This window comes from Hibiscus syriacus, unplaced genomic scaffold (assembly GCF_006381635.1).
Source record: "Hibiscus syriacus cultivar Baekdansim isolate YM2019G1 unplaced genomic scaffold, ASM638163v2 tig00012370_pilon, whole genome shotgun sequence".
In the NCBI taxonomy this organism is placed as follows: Eukaryota; Viridiplantae; Streptophyta; class Magnoliopsida; order Malvales; family Malvaceae; genus Hibiscus; species Hibiscus syriacus.
In genome coordinates, this window is record NW_024062270.1 from 674570 (window position 1) to 694831 (window position 20262).

Here is a 20262-nt window from a genome sequence, read left to right on the forward strand (position 1 = left end):
TAATAAATAAAATGAAAAAATTGGTGTTTACAAAAGGTTATAAAACAGATTACTAAAGTTTGTGCTGCGTTTTTCTTGAAGGATAGAGATGATTCTGTTCGTAGAGTTAGAGTCTGTTGGGAGAAGATTTGTCATCTTAACTGTGAAGGAGAACCTAGGGTAACAAAATATTTTAGTAGACCAACAACTAACCCGCTTCACAATTCTTCCTACCAATCCCTCATGAATTGAAGCACTGGCTAAGGAGTATATTAAGATGAACAAACTTAAAATTAAAATGCCAAGAAAAGTCTAGGGAAATACATGTTTTGACGTGCTCAAAATTGTGTTCTGTCTTGCTTCTTTCTCTTAATTTGCCGTGTAGGTTGATCAAAATTGTCTCCGTCTGTTTAAACTTTTCATCAAGAGATTCAAACATGTGCAGGGCCACCCAAGGAAATACAACGCATACCCTTGGATGGGCTGCGTAGACTTGCCTTCCAAAAGTCTTTAGTCAAGCTTGGCCGGCTAATGTGATTTTCACTTAAAATCAAGAACCCATACGGAAGAAAAGACCTGTAAGATAACTGTTTGTGTCAGATTACATTGTTGTAAGAAAAAAAGAAGGGCAACCATGAGAATTGTTTCATGCATTTCCTTGCTTGTTTCTTCATGCTTTTACTTGCAGGTTTACAGTGAAACAGTTGCAGCCACTGATACTCTTTTCCAAGGTCAAATCATGACGGCTTCAGATCTATTAGCATCTTCTGGATATAAGTTTGAATTGGGGTTTTTCTCAACAGGCTCAACAGCTCTTTATTTGGCGATTCGTATGAAGAATGTTCCAACCAAGGATATTGTGTGGGTTGGCAAAAGAGACGTTCCTTTAAGTGGTTCATCTATGATTCTCACCATCAATGGTGATGGATTCCTTGTGATTCTCAATGACAGAACAACTTATAGAGTGAGTGATGATGATCTATCATCAAGCCAAAACGTGAGTGCAACACTGTTGGATTCTGGGAATTTGGTTTTGAGAAATGGGAACTCTGATGTACTATGGCAGAGCTTTGATTACCCTTTGAATTTTCTTACCTGGAATGAAGCTTGGTTACAGTAAGAAAACTGGGAAAGTTTGGTCTTTAACATCCTGGTTAGACGAAGACGACCCAAATAAAGGGGGGTTTGAGGTGAAAATTGATTCTAAAACATCAAATGCATTTGCACTCATGAGGGGTAATGAAACAATATGGACCACTGGTTCTTGGAATGGTAAGGGTTTTACTTTGATACCTGAAATGAGATTGAATTACATCTTCAACTACACCATGTATAGCGACGAAAACGAAACATATTTTTCATATTCGTTGTATAATTATGATATTATAACTAGATGCATCCTTCACATCTCCGGACAAATTAGACAGTCTTCATGGCTTGAAAGTACTCAACAGTGGAACTTGTATTGGTCTCAACCAAGACTACTGTGTGAGATCTTTAACGCTTGCGGTCCATTTAGCAGCTGCAGCAGCAGTGACAGTTGCCTGTGCTTGCGAGGCTTTTACCCATCAGAGAAGCGGATAATACAGGGCCGATACGGAGAGTGTACGAGGAGAAATCCCCTAACTTGTGGTAATGGAGATAATAGAGACAAATTCTTCAGGATGAACAACGTGAGGTATCCTCTAAGTTCAATTCAGCAAATCAATTCATCCAATCCTTTTCCATCGGGTCCTCAAGTCTCGACCTCTGACGCTAAAACATGTGAAGAAGCTTGCTTGAATAACTGTAGTTGCAGTGCATATGCATATAACACAAGTCGCCATTGCTTAAGATGGTTTGGTGACCTTTTTGATCTTCAACAACTTGAAGCAAAGGATACTAGTGCAAGAACGATCTTTATCAGACTTGCAGCTTCCGAATTCGACAATGGCAGAGGTAGTTTCTTTCTAAAAGCTTTTAACTATATTGGCTATTAAATTATTTCGGAACTTTTAATTTCTTGAATTCGATTTCTAGGGGACAATGAGTATCTATGGATAATTGCAATCCCCATTGTTCTACTGGTGCTTCTTTCTGCATCCTTCATTGTTTTTTGGAGGAGGAAGATGTTTAAAGACAAAGGTATTGAGTTTTGTATCAGTCTTTGTGAACTGATCGGTTTGCTTGATCCATATGCTAACCTCACTGTCTTCAAAAACAGGGGAGAGGGATGATACAAGCCAGGATATACTGCTCTTTGATGTGGAGATGAGCATCACCACTAGTAGCAGAGAATTTTCAGATACCGACAACCCCGGGAAACTTACGAGGAAGGACACCACGTTTCCATTGTTTAGCTTTGCTAGTGTATCGGAAGCTACTGAAAATTTTTCTTTGGAGAATAAGTTGGGAGAAGGGGGATTTGGTCCTGTTTATATGGTATCAAGTCTATAATCTTTTAAGACTAGTACCAGAAATCAAGCTCAAGTTTTCGGATGGTTTTGATTGCAGGGAAAACTATTAAACGGACAAGAAGTGGCAGTGAAAAGGCTTTCGAAACGGTCCAGACAAGGGCTCGAAGAATTAAAGAACGAGACGATGCTTATAGCAAAACTTCAACACAGGAACCTTGTTAGGCTATTAGGTTGCTGTTTAGAACATGGGGAAAAGATACTGATCTATGAGTTCATGCCTAACAAAAGCTTGGATTCATTTCTTTTTGGTTTGTGATTTATGAATGCTTAAACCTTCCCTTTTCTCCCCAAGGTTTGCTTTTGTCATGCAACATTCTTTTTTTTTTCTTTGCAAATCTGTAACAGGTTCAAACAATCAAGGACTACTAGACTGGGGAACAAGAGTTCGAATAATCGAGGGGATAGCACAAGGGCTTCTATATCTTCACCAATATTCGAGACTACGGATCATACATCGAGATCTGAAGGCAAGCAACATCCTGTTAGACAGTGAAATGAACCCGAAAATATCGGATTTCGGGTTGGCAAGAATGTTAGGTGGTGACAGGTTACAAGCAAATACTAATAGGATTGTAGGAACATAGTAAGTGGAGTACAGTATTATCATGCTAGCTTTAATAATCCTTCATTGAAGAATCTAATCAACCTTTTTTCTATGTAAACACAGTGGCTATATGTCGCCGGAATACGCCATGGAAGGCCTCTTCTCCATTAAGTCGGACGTGTTCAGCTTCGGTGTCTTGCTGTTAGAGATACTAAGTGGCAAGAAGAACACTGGATTTTACCATAGCGGTTCTCTGAATCTAATTGGACATGTGAGTGACAAAATCTCTCCACTTTTTCCCCCCAAGGTTTTATTTATGTCTTTTGTCGGACATGTGAGATATTAAAACACGTTGGTTTTACTCAAGGCATGGGCATTGTGGGAAGGAGATAGAGGAGGTGAGTTGGTGGATCCTAAACTGAAAGACCAGGTTTCATATCCCATGCTGCTGAGGTACATTCATGTGGCTCTTCTTTGTGTTCAAGAAATGGCGGCTGATAGACCGACAATGTACCAAGTTGTCTCCATGCTTACCAATGAGCTCACGGTTCTAGTTTCTCCCAAAAAGCCTGCTTTCTCTAATGCGACAAGTACGACCCATGATTCAAATCAGCCTGCAACGTTCTCGGTGAATAGCGTCACGGTTTCTTTGATGGAACCAAGATAGTTATTTTTCATTATTATTCATGTAACACTCCAATATCGTTGTGTTTGTCTCCTAGCAGTTTTCTCCTCTCCCTCTCTCCTCTCTTCTTTCTCTTTACAATTTATGTTAATTTTTATAGATCAAGTCAACTTTTTCTTTTTAGATTTTGTTTAGCAGGTGACGACATCAGTTTTGATACTGGTTGTCGATCATCGGTTGTATGTTCTTTTTTGTATTTCTAGTTTTTAATAAAAATAACTATTTCTTTGTGACATATTTATTTGTCTTTATGACACATTTTTCTCCACATTTTGATAGTTTTTGATCGTTTGGCCGTTTTCGTTTATCTTTTTTTAGGGTTGAATTTGACATTACCACGATTGATCAAGATAGTGATTATTTGTTATCATCCTAATCTTTCCTACTTTGAATTCTCGGATTGATTTGGATACGTGTTTTGCATTCTTAGATAGTTTATTCATGTCGTTTGACTCTGATTTGCGAACTTTAGGTGATCTTTCAATAGTTTCATCCCATTTTATAATTCTTTTGCCAATGTAGTTAGATTGTTCGTATATTTAATTTGTTCGAGCATTGGTTAGGTTTTTAAAACTTTTCTTTTTTTGATCTTTGTGTGATCTAGCGGCTAATTTTTGTGTCAATGGTTATAGGAAAATGTCCTAGCTATATTTATATTTAGTTTACAATTATAGTTACACTTATAAATCTTTATTATAATTTTGAATATTTTTTATTTTTAATAAAATCAATAAATTCCTTTGAAAATTTATATATAATTTTAATATTTGCCCCTTCATTAAATCGCAGAAAAATATATCATAATTATTAGTTTCTCTAAAATACCCTTTTACATGGATGCTTTCATTTTGGTACATTTATTTCTGTTTTTTGTTGTTGTTAATTTTAACTTTATGAAGTGAATTGATCATTAAAGGGTACTGATCCCAAAGCATTGTAAAAGATATATTTATAAGGTCTAATATAAAAATAAGTGCATAAATTATATTTAAAATTAATTTTTAGGTGTTCAAAAAAAATTTTGTTAAAAATATGTGTTTAAAAGTTTTTTTTCATTTCACTTTTAGGTACTTACTGTTAAAAAAATTCGGTAAGTGACACGTGTCGCGTTCAGATTTTTTAAAATATATTTTGATTAATATTTTATTTGAAAAAATTAATTTTTTTAATAAATGTGACACATGTCACTTAACGATTTTTTTAAACGGTAAGCATCTAAAAATGTAACGGAGAAAACTTTAGGTACTTATTTTTAATGAAAAATTCTTTAAACACTAAAATATTTTTCGAAACATAATATGAACATTTATTTTTATATTAAGTCTATTTACAAAGATTCTTTTAAAGCCAAAGAGATTATAAAGTTTCAAGCTTACTAGAGTAAGAGTAAAGAAATATATACCAACTCATACTGGTTTTTAAGATTAATTTTTTTATGTACGAACAAAGTAATCTCAATAATAAAAGAATTATTATTTTTTTTAGGTATTGAATTCGAGCATCAAACACATTATGAGTGTGAACGTTCAATTCAATGTTAAAATAATTAAGAATTATCTTTAAATAGATATTACTTGTACTTACTATAAATTAATAAAAAAGTTTTTATTTTTTATTTTTGAAAAATATATTATTAGATGGTAGAATCTCATAAAGTTACTTCATCATTACTCTACAGGTATCAATTTTTCTTTTTCATCTCTTTATATAATATTTTTCCTAAATAATTTAATTAATTCATTAAAAATCAATATTTGATTTATCATTTTACATATCACCAATGATCTAAATAACAATATTTTATTAAAAATTAAAATCAATTTATTTAAGTTTGTTATCGGCCATATATCATAACTTTATTCACTTATAATACATAAAATTACACACAAATAGTATATCAAATATTATTCTTAATTAAATTTGTTAATAATCCTTATTTTCTTAAATTAATCCACGTAAAAGAAAAAGAAAGAAAGAAAGGTAACATTACAAAACTAATTTTAGAAATGATCTTCATTATATTCTATTTTTAGTTAATATATATCTTTTTATAAAATCAATAATGAAGATTAAATTAAGATATAAAATACACTATCATCCTAAAATATATAACATAAGATTTTTTAATTATCTTATTTTAAATTTTAACTCACAAATTAATTATCTCATATCGATAGGTATTTACAATCATTTCATATATATCATATTTAAATTCTGATAAAATAAATTATCAATATATTATCGTTTTTGTTATTATATTAATATCGTTTATGTTCATTCGTCATACATATAATGATAAATTATTATATCATTATTTTTTAAAATCATTTTATTAGATTTTTAATTTTTAAATGATCCTATTTCATGATACAAGTAAATTACATTTTAATATATATTAAAATATTTAATAATTTACATGATATTTATATTAGTGTTTACCATTTTTATTTTTTCCCTTTACCTTCCAATAAAAGCTCAACAACGTATAATACAATAATACATTAACCCATAATCGTATCATATTATTTATTTAAATAATATAAAGCCTGAAGGAGGAGCTTTAGTGTCCCACCTTGTGACATCCACTAACCCATATATTCCAAATAATATTATTAGTAATAATAACATAATTAAAAAAAGTTGGATTTTCAATCAAATGGTATCCCCACACTTAAATTAAAGCCCTAATTGACAATGTTTGTAACAAAAATCTTTTAATCTTTCACATTTATTTTTTCTAATTTTTTTTGATATAATCAATGATATCCGATCTATTAATCGACTAATCTTTCAAATTTTCCTCTAAAAAAATCAGTAATTGTTTTTTTTTTGTCAATATCCCAAATCCAACATAACTTGTTCATAATAATTAATTTTAAATTATTACAAACAAATTATTCTTTTCCAATGGTTTACTATCTGAATAACCCTAATCCACAGTTATATCTTCGTTTCTACCTGAATGTTCCCCCGAACGTCGGCGTCCAAAAATCCACCGACGACTCGTGTGTCACCGGAAACGTGCTTGAGACGGGCACGAGACACAGTCCCCGGCTTCTTAGATCTTGTTTAAACCCTTCAGGGTCCATGGACTTCTCATAGTTCTGAATTAGTAAAGGAAAAATTTGCTTAATCATGGTTTACGTATAATGAATCAAAGGATTTTATGAAGTATTATTATTACCTGGTGATGATAGTGAGTGGCAGCTCCATTTTTCATGTATGAAGTACTTAAAACCTGACAGAATATAGTAAGGAAAAGGGGGAAACTTTTGATATTTTATGCTCTGAATCTTTTTATAAAGGATCACTAGTTGATAATGAAGCTTACGTTGACTTGATCATGGAGGGATTTTATGTACTCAATGGCTTCTGACAGCACTGAGGCTGTATCAGTCTACATATAATGGGAAGAAAAAAAACAATCATAAACTTTCACCTTTCGAATCAAAATCAGATATTTAAATTACGGCTGTGATTGTATTTTCGATTATGTTATATTTATCAAGATTACAGACATAACAAATATTATTTGATAACGATTATTATTTCAACGGTTGCTATTTAAATCCCTTGTCAAGATATGAATTCCCATTCAACACCATGCTATTTAACTATAGAAATTGATAAGAAAACTCACTTTTCCGAAGGGTGAAACCAATTGTTGGAGTGCAGAGATTCTATCTCCCATCTTCTCTTTTCTCACCTTTCATGATCAAAGCCATAGAAATTCTCGTCTTTATTTACGTAGTATCATAAAGGGATTAAATTATAAACTTCTGCGTAATTAAAGGACTAAAATCAAAATTAGACGAAGAAGAAGAAGAAGAAGAAGAAGAAGAAGAAGAAGAAGAAGAAGAAGAAGAAGAAGAAGAAGAAGAAGAAGAAGAACTGTACCTTGAAAGCGGGCAAAGATGGGGTTTCACTTCGAGGCCTTTTAGATGAGGCTTCGTTTACACTTTTCTTCACCACAGTGCTCGAGTCTCGAACCCCAGATATTTTCTAATGACATGTGAAGATAAAGAATTCAATACACAAAATATTCCAAACCCTAATATAAAAAAAGTAAAAGATTCTTCAAAACAAAGTGTTCTTTTTTTAAAAGAATTACCTTTGGCTTTTCACAGAAGTGTGTTGTTTGAATCTGGGTTTGCAGTGATGGGAGAAACCCAGGCGGGGTGACATTATGATCAGCCGCCGCTGCAGATGGATTCCAAAAAGGAGCATTGTTTGAGAAATGTAACTGTCCATGTTTCGGAGGCGAATTTCTCAAGAATTGAGGGACTTTAGACCAAGAATTAGGCAACAGTTGATGATGATCATTGCTGTTCATCCCATATTGATAATCATTGATCGGACGACTCCCGTGAACTTGATTGTTTTCAGACCCCAACATGAATCCTTGCAGAATCGATGAGAATTCCCATATAAAGCTGTTGAATCCATATTGATAACGGTTGAAGTTTCCAGATTATGTTCTTCGAGCATGGATTTGAAACTATTCACATTCTTTTCCCCACGGCTGTGAAACACACATCAAAAGCTTTATTCAACGCCTTCAAAACATAACACATATACATTCACACACACACACATATATATATATATTGCAGTACTTACATAAAAGCTTGATTCCAGTCCATAGGTTGAGAGGAAAGGCCGAGCTCCATCATGTGTAAATCAGCAGCTCCAGCTTGAAGTTTTGGGTTATCTTGAAAAACGACTGATGATGGTGGTGAGATGGAATCAATGGAAGATGCTGGTTTGATATCAGCCATTTCCGGTGCCCAACCAAAGGTTCCCAAGCTATTGTTTAGAGCAGAAGATGAAGAAGAAGAAGAACTTGCAGCTGTTCTATCCCACCAGTTTGTTCCTGCACCAAACTCATCTGCCATGGCTGAAATATACTACTTCTTGTTTCTGGCAGGTTTGTTTGATGAGTTTTTATGGCTGCATAAATTTTTTTAAAATATATATATATATGGGAGTAAATTTATCTTAACGGTAATCAATAGTATATTTCTTTTGACTTAGGTAAAGAGTCGTAATCGTTGAGTGAATGTTATTAACTAGTAGACTATTTTTCTGTGGGACAGATGAATGTATAAAGAACATAGAACATCCAAAAAGAGAATGAGGGGAGAAGATCTCCTCCTTAATCGAGACTTTAAATGAGATTACCACCATAAAATCATTTTGATTACTCGTAGATCAATGAACTAAAAAGATCTAATGATCAAATCTTAGAATCCGTCTTATAGATTAAATAGGACGGTTAGTGTTTTTATCTATGTATTATAGTTGATCTAAAGGATATCTAACTTCTTGAAGTTTATAATAAGATGAGAGATCTATCTAAAGCGGTTTAAATGACGAAAGATCGATAATTTATGAAATTCATTTTCGAAGATATAACATCATTAAAAATTTAATAACTAGAATTCAATCGAATAAAATTAATTTAATGGAAATTGAGGCGACTCAAAGCGAAACTCCATGCCCACTAATGGACGTCTCTATCAAACGATTAAACAGTTTAACTTGAAGTACTACGGAGAAAGCAGTGATCGGGATGCGGTTGACATTTCAGGGCAAAAGGCCAATTGAAATTGATTTTCTCCTTTTTTATTTAATTATCGTTTGATGTTTTAAATAAATACCTTTAAATTGTCTGTTACAGTTAAAATAATATTTTTTTTTCAATTTTATTACAGTCTTCTATTCTTATATAATTTTGGTTTTCTTATGTATTTCCTTATTTTATAGTATTTTAAAAATATAAAAAATACATAATTTTCCATAAAACTAGGTCATGATTAAGGATTAAGGATGGACATGGGACCCGAACCTGAACCCGATAGGTTCTTACCCGACCCGACCTGATTGGATTGATCTCCTCGGTGAAATGGTAACTCACACCCAATCTTTGGACTGCATCGATGAAGGTTAACTTTTGGCTCAAATTGTCCATCGGTGCCACAATCGTCTTCCTCGCTGCTTCTTTCAACTCTTCATGTCGATGTCTAGTTTGAGCATCGATTTCCTGCTCGAAACAATGGAAATTCCTTGGTATTAAAATCACTAAAATAATTAAACAAATAATATATTGCCATTAAATTCATGTATATATACCTGGTCAGGACAATTGAGGAAGAGATCACCCCAGATGCTAGGCTGAAAATCGGCCTTGGGACGAATTTCTTCCTTATCGGAGGGAGTGGCAGTAATGGGTGATGAAGAAGGAATTTGAGAAACTTGTGATGCCATTTCGATGGATTCAAAGGCTAATTTTCTTCCTTTTTTGGTTTACTCCCGAAATTTAGCATAGAGTTTGTGAGGTTAGGAGTGCAATTGCATGTATTTATAGGTAAAAATATTTGTAATTTTAAGTAAAAAAAGATGAGTTAAATTCAAAAGGAAATTGTAGAGCAAAGTATGTAGGGTCCAATGAAGGATAAATTGCAAATAGATTGAAAAATCATGCGTTGAGTCTTCTTTTGTTTGTATCCTTTTTCTTCAAAGTTGATGCCTCTGTAATATTAGTATGATTGAAAGTCAGGTTGATGTAAATTTTGAGTCACTGGTTCCAATTGAACTGAATTATTTAATTGAATTATAAAGTACAAGTTATTTTTTATTCGAAATTAAGTTAATAGTAAAAATAGAACTTAATATGTTTTTCTATTTTTTTATATGTAAAGAGTCAAATGAGGTATCAATTATAAGGATAGTTCTGCTCTACGGCAGTCTAATTTAAGGCTAAGAAAAGTCGTGACCGAAAATGTTAATTTTTTTAACATTTTCGGTTGTCAACAAAAAAATGTTACGAAGAATATTTGCAACAAAGAAAATTAAGAAAAAATTAACATTGTAAGTCACGTCCAACAAAAATGTTATATTTTTTATAATATTTTTGATCACGTCTTTCTTTAACCTTAAACTAAACTTATCTTTTCTTAAACTTCTCAACTATCAAAAATATATTTAAATTGAATTGTAAAAAAAAATTAGTTTCTCAACGTGAAATCATTATTATATACATTTTTATGTTAATATTGATGGTGTTTATCTTTCACCGTGCTAATCATGTTTGTTTTTATCTATTATTTTTGAGTTGTTTGATTGAATTTTTAATATTTTCATTGAATTACCCTATTGTATTAAAGAATTAATTTGTGCATTTTATTATTATAAGAAATAATCGATTTCTTTGAGTTAATCTATTATGATTTTCTAAAAAATATATATAGTTTACTCATATTTCCTCTATATTCAATGGCATTAAAATTTATTTTTAAAATTATCGTACTCGTTGCCGGGGCGACTTCTAATGCCGTCGTTGGAAGCGGAGGTGATTCGAGATCGGTTGTCGGTCGTTGTGTTGGGTTGTTGTATCTGATTAGTAAGTGTTGTTTTCCAATGTTGACGCCTATAAAATAATACTAATAGATAATGTTTAGAGGTGTATAACAACACACATTTTTTAATTGAATATCATCCATTGATCTTAAACTTTTAGAAATATCATATTGGGTCCTTCCCTCAGCCGATCGCCACTTGTCGACCAGAATGTGGTAGAGGGAGAGTACCATGTACTAGAAGTCAACAGGTGCTGCTGGGTCATTCACTCAAGCAGTTGAACTAATTGAATAGAAATTACAACCTTGAAGCATCTTCACATAAATATCACTTCATGTGTTAATACCATAGAACATTATCAGTAAAAACTTATATAATTATTTTTAATAGATCGTGTCACGTGAGTCCTACAGTCCAAATTATTTTTACTTTTGAAAGATCTAAATCATTTTTTAAAATTTCATTTTGTTTTTCAATATTCATTTTTGCTTTAAAAAGAAAATCATTTTCAACTTTAAATTTTGAAATCATTTTCTTGTATTTGGAGTTCATGGTCTCGAACTCCGAAAATAATTCATCGTATGCATTTTGTAACTCATTAAAAGAATATGAATTAGATTCACTAGAGTTAGAAGATACATTGGGCTCTTCAAGAGCCATTAAGCACACTACCTTTGGTGGTTCTTCTTTCTTGTCACCGTGAAGTTCTTCGAGCTTATTCCAAATGCACAACACAACATGTGCATGACCTTGGCATTTTGTTGAGTTTTCTTTCGTTCTTGGGCACTCCACTCATTCGTCTTCTTCTTTGGAGAAGAGTAGCCGTTCTCGATCATCTCTCATGTATCAAGATCATTTGATTGGATGAATAGCTTCATTAATTTCTTCTAATGACGATAGTTGGTTCCATTGAAGTATGGAGGCTTGTTGATCGGTTGGGAGTCTTCAATGTGGAATGAGTCGTAGGTGGAAGTCATGTTCCCAGTTGTGTCGGAAATGGATAAAGCTTCTTCAAGGTTCGTCTCAAGATTGTTAGACCTTCTAATAAGTCAAGCTCTGATATCAATTGTTGGGATTATTCGATGAAACTCAATGATCAACCGAATGAATTGCCAAGAGGGGGTGAATTGACTTTTTAAGATTAAGGAGTAAGGAGTATAAATGATAGGAAAATTTTCACAATGATTTATAGTGGTTCGACTTCTCAACCAAGTCTACATCCACTACCTTAGCTCCTCACTAAGGATTTTCTAACAAATTTACTAATTTATTCTTTCTTTTTACAGGATCAAGAGAAAACATTTACACTCCCTAGCTTTTCAAAGGCTTAGCTAGAACCACTCCCCTGTTACAAAAGAAATAAAAAAGAGTAAACAAGAAAACCTCTAAAAGGTAGGTGTTTACAAGATTGAGCTCACTAAAACACTAATATTTATAAGAGAAAGGAAAATGAGAATAAAAAGCTATTCTCTTGTGTTTGATTGCTTGGATAGGTGTTCTCTAACCTTCTTCAAGTGTCCTAAACTTGTTTTTATATGTTGGAATGAGTTTGTGGTCGTTTCTAGCCGTTGGGGATTAAATTTTTGCAAAATAAAACTACTAAGGACAGGGAGTATCGGTACTCCTTTAATGAGTATCGATATTTCCTTTATAATTTTTAAATAAATTAGTCGTTAAAGACCATTGGGTTGACCAATATTAAAAAATTGAACTAATAATAATAAATATTAAAAAAATTAAAACTTTAATAACAAATATTAAAAACAATTTTATTATAATTAATAAAAATCATTTTTTTACAAAGCATAAAATCTTATAAAATTTATGGTCCCTAGGAAGGTGCCCCTCCTACCAGGCCCTAATACGGCCGTGGAGGTGATGAAAATTAAGATTATATCAGTTTAGAGTCTTAAAAACCCTAACAGAAACCCACCATTTCTCCCTCTCGTTGATGTGATTCTTAGCTTCAATTTTTGTTTCACACAGTTTTTCTTTTTAAAGTTTTGAGTTCAGGGTCTGATAGATAACATGTTCTTAATGGAGTTTGTTGATAGGGTACTAGTTAGAAGGAAGCTTTAGGTATTATAGTTTATGTGATTATAATGGACCAATCATTGTCTTCTACATGATATAAAGATTTTAATGTTCATTATTGAGATAAATACACCATTTTTATGTCCGTTGATTTAATTGACGTTTTGCAACATTTCAAATGCTCCGATAAATCTAATGAAATTGTGTATATTTGTAACGCAAACACATTCCGAACGTTGAAGACATATATATGAAGACATATAATACTGATATAATATGATATGTTGTGATAGACATCGATAAAAAGAAATGTATATTCAAAGTGAGTAGGTTATTGAAAAATGTAATATATTTCATATTTTGTTAGAGGAACAATGTTATCCGGTTAGTTTCAAATATTTAAAAAAACATGATATCTTAATTTTCAAAGCAAATTTATCCATTCAAAACGGATAGAAATAATTATGAAAACGTCGATTCCATTATTTCCATCATTTCATTTCAAATGCTCTGAAAAAGGAGAGATTTATTATTATTTTTTTTTATAAGTAGAAGTTTATTCATCCAAAAAGAAGCAGTAAGCTGCTACAAATGACATCAAACAGCCTAGATTAATCCCCAAGCTAGGCTCAACCTCCTATTAACATCATTTATCCTATTCATATGACATCTATACAATTTAATTCTTACAAACTCTCTAATGCTATTTACAATCGTATCAGCAGAACGAATCACACCACGAAAATGTCTGCGATTACGTTCTTCTTAAAGAAAATAAACAAAACCAGTCCACATGAGCTTTAGAATATGAACAAAGAGGGATTTACCCTTCAAGTTCGAAATCATGCAGTGCATGGCATCATCCCAACAGGTTATCATCTGTAATTGGAGATCACAAGCATGCAGAATGGCTTTCCATATCACCCTTTCAAAGGAACATTCCAAGAACAAATGGTTTCGAGATTCTTGATTATCACCACACAATCCACAGACATTAACAGTGACAATGCCAAACCTTGCTAACCTGTCTTTGGTTGGCAATCTATCGAGAATCACCATCCAAGCAATAATGGAGAATTTTGGGATATGAGATGGGAACCAAATAACCCTATGTCACTCAACCTTAACCCTCCTATCACGGATACGATCTCAAATCCAGCCACCTTTGATCTGTGACCAAATAGAACCCGAAATGAACAATCTCCTAGCCTCCTCTCTAAGTTTAATCAGCTTGTTGAGGATCCAACTAAAATGGAATTTTCTGTCAACATTCCAATAGTCCGAAGGAGAGATTTAATGGTATGTTGCAACATCATAAAATTAAGAATTGATTACTAAATTTAAGTATTATATATACTGATTCAACTAAATGTTTGTTATCAGAATAAAGATCCCAAGAAGAAGAAGAAAACCTTGAAGCATTTGTTCAGCTCAATGTAAGAACCCTTCTTCAATCAAAGCATAACTTCTTTCCTTGTCAACCTTTCTTTTTACATGCATTATAAGCTGCTTTTTTATTTTTTTATTTCGAAATTTATTCTAGTTTAAGCTTGATTGATATTGTTTCTAGATTTTGTTTTAATCTCAGTTTCTGGGTTTTGTTTGTTTTGTTGATTTGTGATTCCAAGTTTCAATCTTTCATCAACTTTCTAAGAAAAAATCTGTTTTTTTTTGCAGGTTTCAATGGTTTCTTATTGAGGGAAAATGACTCGAATTGGTACCAAATGTTATAAAATTTGAACTTTTGATGACAGCGTTGGGAAGGGTTTTAGGTCGGGTCGGGTTCTTTTGGTATTGTGTGGCTTAGGATATTGATGAAATGAAAAGAAATCCATTTTCTGCTTCTGATAATGGCGATGGTACAAGGAAAATTGTGTGCCAAAACCATTCGTTGTGCAATGTTTTGGTGGTTTTGATTTGTATTACATTGGCAATCGTCTTTGAGTATAGGGGTGATGAAGAAGAAGCATTTATTAACGTATTGGCTGATCCATCAAACGGGGAGATCAACGAAAATCTGGTGAAGGAAATTGCTCATTTGCTTATGTGATTTGCTTCTTGTTGACTGATGTTCATTGCCTGGAATTGTTTACTTGCAGGTGGCTTTGTTATGGGTAGAATGCAGGCAAGATTTGAATAGTTTATTAGAACCCAAGTTACGGCGTCTGCAGGAAATACTCTCCGATGTTATCCGCGCGGTGGGTTATTCATCGGCCGAAGAGAACATTCGGAACATGGCTCGCCATCCGGCGATAAAACAAGCTCTTTCTAACTGCATCAGAAAGAACGATTTTATGTTCCGAGAATCCATTAAAGATGGTGGCTTTAATCCTTGGTACACCAGGTATGTCAATTCATTAAATCGCCGGCGTGATGTTCCTAGAAGAATTTTAGCCCCAAAGAACACTGCTGCAGCCCCTGGTTTGGTCTCGAGTCCATCGCCTTCCCCATCATCAACGTCACCCGGTTCGGCTCCAGCCTCTTCCCCTGATTCCAAAGCTCCTGATTTTAGTCCAGCTCCAAGTCCAACACCGAGTCCATCGCCATTGAGAAGTCCGGCATCTTCACCCGCTCCCCCACTTCCTAAACCTTCTAACTCACCACCTCCGGTACATGATGGCCACCATGGAGATGAATATACAGGAATTAAGAAGATAACACTTGTTATTGCTTGTATTGTGACTGCGGTAGTAACAGCTTCTGTCTCGATGTTGTTCTTCTTTTTGTGCTTTCGTAAGCAAACTATCCGGAGACCGATCTCCGGTGGTGGTATATATACTTTTCCGCACTCTGTTGAAGTTTTTTTGATGAATTCTACCTGAATTTCTTTTTGTATGTTCTTCTCATGCATATGCTTTTATGTCTAATGCAGGAACGAATCATGATTACCAATCATTAGGTAATGAATCAAGCCCAAAAAAGAAGGCTTCAACCAATGCCGGTATTGCTCTCAAAATCTCCACGGATGGGAAGTCATCACTTGGAGCTGCTCCTGGTGCTGGGGCCGGAGCCGCTGTCGCCAAAGCCTCTACTGAATCCTCTAATACATCAGGCAACGCTAATTCGAACCAACCTTTGGGAGACGCAAGTACTTCCGTGCCTGGAGTAGCTCCGGAGAATGCTCCTCCCAGCGGACCCAAACCTCCTAATCCAGTTAAGGCTAATCCTCCTGCACCTTCTGCCTGGACCTCCGCCACCACCTAAACTTCTTGGAGCTGGTCCTCCTAGGCCACCTCCACCAATGCCCCCAGGTTCCAAGGGACCTAAACCACCAAATGCACCACAACATACACCAAATGCACCATCTGGGGAAGGATCAGGGAATACAGCCAATGCTTCTAAAGCCAAACTGAAGCCATTTTTCTGGGATAAAGTTGCAGCCAAGCCGGACCATGCAATGGTGTGGAATCAGATCAAAGCTGGATCGTTCCAGTACGTATTTGATTCTATACTTGTTTTTTTTTTCGTCTTAATTTTATTGCCACACATCAGTATGGGATTCTCGATGCTGCCTTTTCAGGTTCAATGAGGATCTGATTGAAACTCTTTTCGGATATTCGGCCGCCGATAAGAAAAAGAACAACGATAAGAAAGAGCCATCTCTGAAGGACCCTGCCCCTCAGTTTGTTCAACTAATTGACCCCAAGAAGGCACAAAATCTAGCAATCCTTTTGCGGGCGTTGAATGTGACTGCCGAAGATGTATGCGCCGCACTTTGGGAAGGTGATTTCCTCCATCTTATTTATCCTATAGAATATGTGCTCCCTGTTGAACTCTGTTCTTTCGACATCAGGAAACGACCTCCCTGTTGAACTCCTTCAGACGTTATTGAAGATGGCACCGACATCAGACGAAGAACACAAAATTAAAACGTGCACCAGTGAAATTTCTAGACTCGGTCCGTCCGAGCAATTCCTAAAACGAATGCTTGGAATCCCGTTTGCTTTTAAACGAATCCAAGTGATGCTTTTCATGTGTTCTATTCATGAAGAGGCTGCTGTCACTAAAGTGTCCTTCGAAACATTAGAGGTTGGTCATTAGCTTTTAAATTGCAAGACTTGCATGATTCATACAATTTGTCTTACTTGGATGCCTTTTGGCAGGTTGCTTGCAAGGATCTACAAGGCAGCCGTCTATTCCTCAAGCTCTTAGAAGCAGTTCTTAAAACCGGAAATCGCATGAACGATGGAACATTCCGTGGTGGTGCAAAAGCTATCAAACTCGACACTCTTTTGAAGTTATCGGATGTTAAAGGAGTAGACGGCAAGACCACGCTATTGCATTTCGTCGTCCAAGAAATAATGCGTTCTCCGCGCCGAAAGAGAGAGCGGAAGTTTTACCAGCATGAAATCCGATGATCTCCTTGACGATGTTTCCCCTGATATGGAAGAGCGCTACCACATCCTGGGGTTTCAGGCAGTTTCACGTCTGAGCACTGAACTCGAAAGTGTCAAGAACGCGGCGGCTGTCGATGCGGAGAACTTAACAGGAACCGTTGCCAGACTCAGCCATTCACTGCTAAAAGCACGCGATTTCTTGAACTCGGAGATGAAAAGTTTGGAGGAAGACAGTGGCTTTCACAAAAGATTAAAGAGTTTCGTGGAGAAGTACGAGGTCAAGATCACGTCACTGCTCGAGGAAGAGAAGAGAATAATGGAGTTAGTGAAGAACACTGGCAGTTATTTCCATGGTGCCAATAAGAAGGACGAGGGACTACGCCTGTTTGTGATCGTACGTGACTTCTTGATAATTTTGGATAAGGTGTGCAAAGAGGTTAAAGACAAGCCGGTAAAGTCACACAAGCAGGGGTCGCACTCATCATCTTCCTCTCGTACCGATGCAACTGATCTACGACAGAAGCTTTTTCCAGCAATCGCCGAGCTAAGGGTGGATAGTTCTACTTCGGACGATGACGATTAATAGTGTTCGATTGAGTACCGAAACGGGATAAAATGAAGGGATCTGCTCTTCAATGCTAGATTTCTGCAGAGCCGACATCACGAACATGTGGTTAAACAACGCCCTTTGGTATTGTTTTTGTGGTTCTAATTGGTTTCCCTCAACGTATGCATTTATAGTTAGAGTTAGATATAAGGATGTCTTCATCTTTTACCTTTCACCGTTGTTAATAAATTCTCAGTTCATAATATTGGGTTGGCTGCATTCAAATTGTTGACATTTTATGGTTAAATGAAATTGGTTCGGGTATAAGGTACATATGATAGAATCATGATATTCATCTTATCATTTACGCATAGACAGTCATGTCAATATCATGGATAATCACATAAACATTATAAGCAAGGACGAAGCCAATATACCAATTAAAGGAAACAAAATATAATTAATTATAGAAAATGGGAGCAAAATCAATACGACATATGTCACTTAACGAGTTTTTTTAATGACCATTATGACTAAAGTACCCAAAGTGATAATGTTTATAATGTTAGACACCTGAATTGATCAAAAAAATCTGACGTCACCGGGAAAAAAAGTATAATTTAGGTAAAAAAAATTATATTAAGCCTTAGGGGCTGTTTGTTTATTTCAGAATGATTAAGCGCTTAATGATTCAAATGCTGAATGATTCATAGACTCTGTATGAATTAGCTCTGAATGTGACATGTTGTTTGATAATGGCTCTGAATCATTCAGAATGTACTTTGATGCTGAATCATTCAGCACTGTTTTGCTGAATCAGTCAGCACTGAATCATTCAGGGGTGAGAAAGAAACACACTGAATGTTGAACGGTTCAACATTCAACGCTAAATGATTCCATTCAGAGCCAAACAAACCGCCCCTTAATCTTTTGATTCTTGGATTCAAGTCCAATAAGCCTAATGATTAGGCTCAATGACCCACAAATATCTTATTTTAGAGTGGACGATTTAAATCAATAAATAATTATTTGTTTGAATCAATAATGATAAACTTACATTGCTTCATTCATTAAGAATCAATATTTTTTAATAAACTTATTATTACCATTTACAGTAGGAAAAATTCATGAATCATTAAAAGTTATATGAATAAATTCAACTATCGTAATATTGGTAATAAATTAAAAATTCGAGTCTCCATCTTTCATCTTATTTAATTTTTAATATGTTATAAATTCATCAAGTGATTTTAATGATAAAATAAAAAAAATATTTTCCTTAAAAGTCATGAGTTAGAACGATTGTATTTAAAGGTCATGAGTTAAAGTAATTGTATTTATACGGTATAGGTATATTATCGATAAGTTAAAAAAGATGAACAAATATTACTTTGGTCATCCAAACTATCAAAAAGAACTATTAATATGCCATAAATCATCACACCTAATTTCTTAATTTTATTTCCAAACTATCAAAAAGAATTATTAATATGCCATAAGTCTTCACACCTAATTTCTTAATTTTTTTTCTGCATTTAATCCAGAAATTCACGAAAATGATACATAATCTTGATTGTAACACTTTAAATTTAATTAAAAAATCAAATTGAAAATGATACATTAATTAATCAAAACTTAATTTGAGTTAAATTATAAATATCATTATCACCGACCTAAGAAACAAAAAAAATTCAACTAACATGATTGGTTTAAGTGGTAAGTAATTTGATTATGTTTAAGTAGGTTTTGAGTTCGAATTTTTATGAATATAGAAAATCCCAGTTGGAAACTCACCCACCAAAACTAAATGTGCGACACGGTAGGGGCAAAACTAGGAATTTCATAATTCGGTGTCATAATTTTAAATTATGATATGTAAATAAAGTCATATAAATTAATACATAAAATTAAAATTCGATAAATTAATGTAAAATATAGCTAAATTAACATAAGATTATTACAAAGCTATCAAAACAATAATCAAAAGAAAATATACATACGCAATAGAGGTTTTCATTTTTTTGATTTTAATAGAATTTATCGATCGAACTGAAATAAGTCGGTTAAAACAACGGACCACTAAATTAGTTCGGTCGGGGAACAATGATTTTTTTTATATTTAATGGTTAATTCTATTTGAAATTTGATAATTAACTAAATTAATTGAATTAGTCAAAAATATTAAATATCATATATATTATTTATATTAAATACACATTTTAAGCTCAAATCTATAAAGAATTAAGACCCAATTATTTTTTAATCACTCTAGATCCATTAAATTATCAAGATCTAATTAAATTTTGACCCAAATAAAATAT

General features: G+C 33.9%; 2 protein-coding genes and 2 pseudogenes across 2 annotated transcripts; 2 read left to right on the forward strand and 2 right to left on the reverse strand.

Annotated features, from left to right (window-relative positions):
- The first annotated feature begins 589 nt into the window (after positions 1 to 589).
- LOC120205255 lies at positions 590 to 3672 on the forward strand (annotated as a pseudogene).
- Positions 3673 to 6602: 2930 nt separating this feature from the next.
- LOC120205332 (transcription factor bHLH123-like) lies at positions 6603 to 13894 on the reverse strand. The gene is made up of 8 exons (XM_039205234.1): positions 13885 to 13894; positions 8285 to 8571; positions 8122 to 8186; positions 7776 to 8077; positions 7562 to 7666; positions 6996 to 7061; positions 6849 to 6902; positions 6603 to 6768 (listed from the first exon to the last, which is right to left on the reverse strand). Exons 2-8 carry the CDS (start codon positions 8557 to 8559, stop codon positions 6619 to 6621), a joined length of 1017 nt encoding a protein of 338 aa, XP_039061165.1. The 5' UTR covers positions 8560 to 8571; positions 13885 to 13894; the 3' UTR covers positions 6603 to 6618.
- Positions 8663 to 9980, reverse strand: LOC120205333 ((+)-delta-cadinene synthase isozyme XC14-like). The gene is made up of 3 exons (XM_039205235.1): positions 9797 to 9980; positions 9534 to 9707; positions 8663 to 8749 (listed from the first exon to the last, which is right to left on the reverse strand). Exons 1-3 carry the CDS (start codon positions 9929 to 9931, stop codon positions 8663 to 8665), a joined length of 396 nt encoding a protein of 131 aa, XP_039061166.1. The 5' UTR covers positions 9932 to 9980.
- A 414-nt stretch (positions 13895 to 14308) lies between the features above and the next one.
- LOC120205334 lies at positions 14309 to 18157 on the forward strand (annotated as a pseudogene).
- Positions 18158 to 20262: the final 2105 nt, after the last annotated feature.

What these genes read in the sequence shown, in the direction of transcription:
- LOC120205332 (XM_039205234.1), bottom strand. Translation starts at nt 8,559, where the DNA reads ATGGCAGATGAGTTTGGTGCAGGAACAAACTGGTGGGATAGAACAGCT. An exon ending in GACTGGAATCAAGCTTTTAT is followed by an intron (nt 8,187 to 8,284) that starts GTAAGTACTGCA and finishes TGTGTTTCACAG; the next exon opens with CCGTGGGGAAAAGAATGTGA. An exon ending in CCCTCCATGATCAAGTCAAC is followed by an intron (nt 6,903 to 6,995) that starts GTAAGCTTCATT and finishes ATATTCTGTCAG; the next exon opens with GTTTTAAGTACTTCATACAT.
- LOC120205333 (XM_039205235.1), bottom strand. Translation starts at nt 9,931, where the DNA reads ATGGCATCACAAGTTTCTCAAATTCCTTCTTCATCACCCATTACTGCC. An exon ending in TCCTCAATTGTCCTGACCAG is followed by an intron (nt 9,708 to 9,796) that starts GTATATATACAT and finishes TGTTTCGAGCAG; the next exon opens with GAAATCGATGCTCAAACTAG. An exon ending in ATCCAATCAGGTCGGGTCGG is followed by an intron (nt 8,750 to 9,533) that starts GTAAGAACCTAT and finishes TCTGTCCCACAG; the next exon opens with AAAAATAGTCTACTAGTTAA.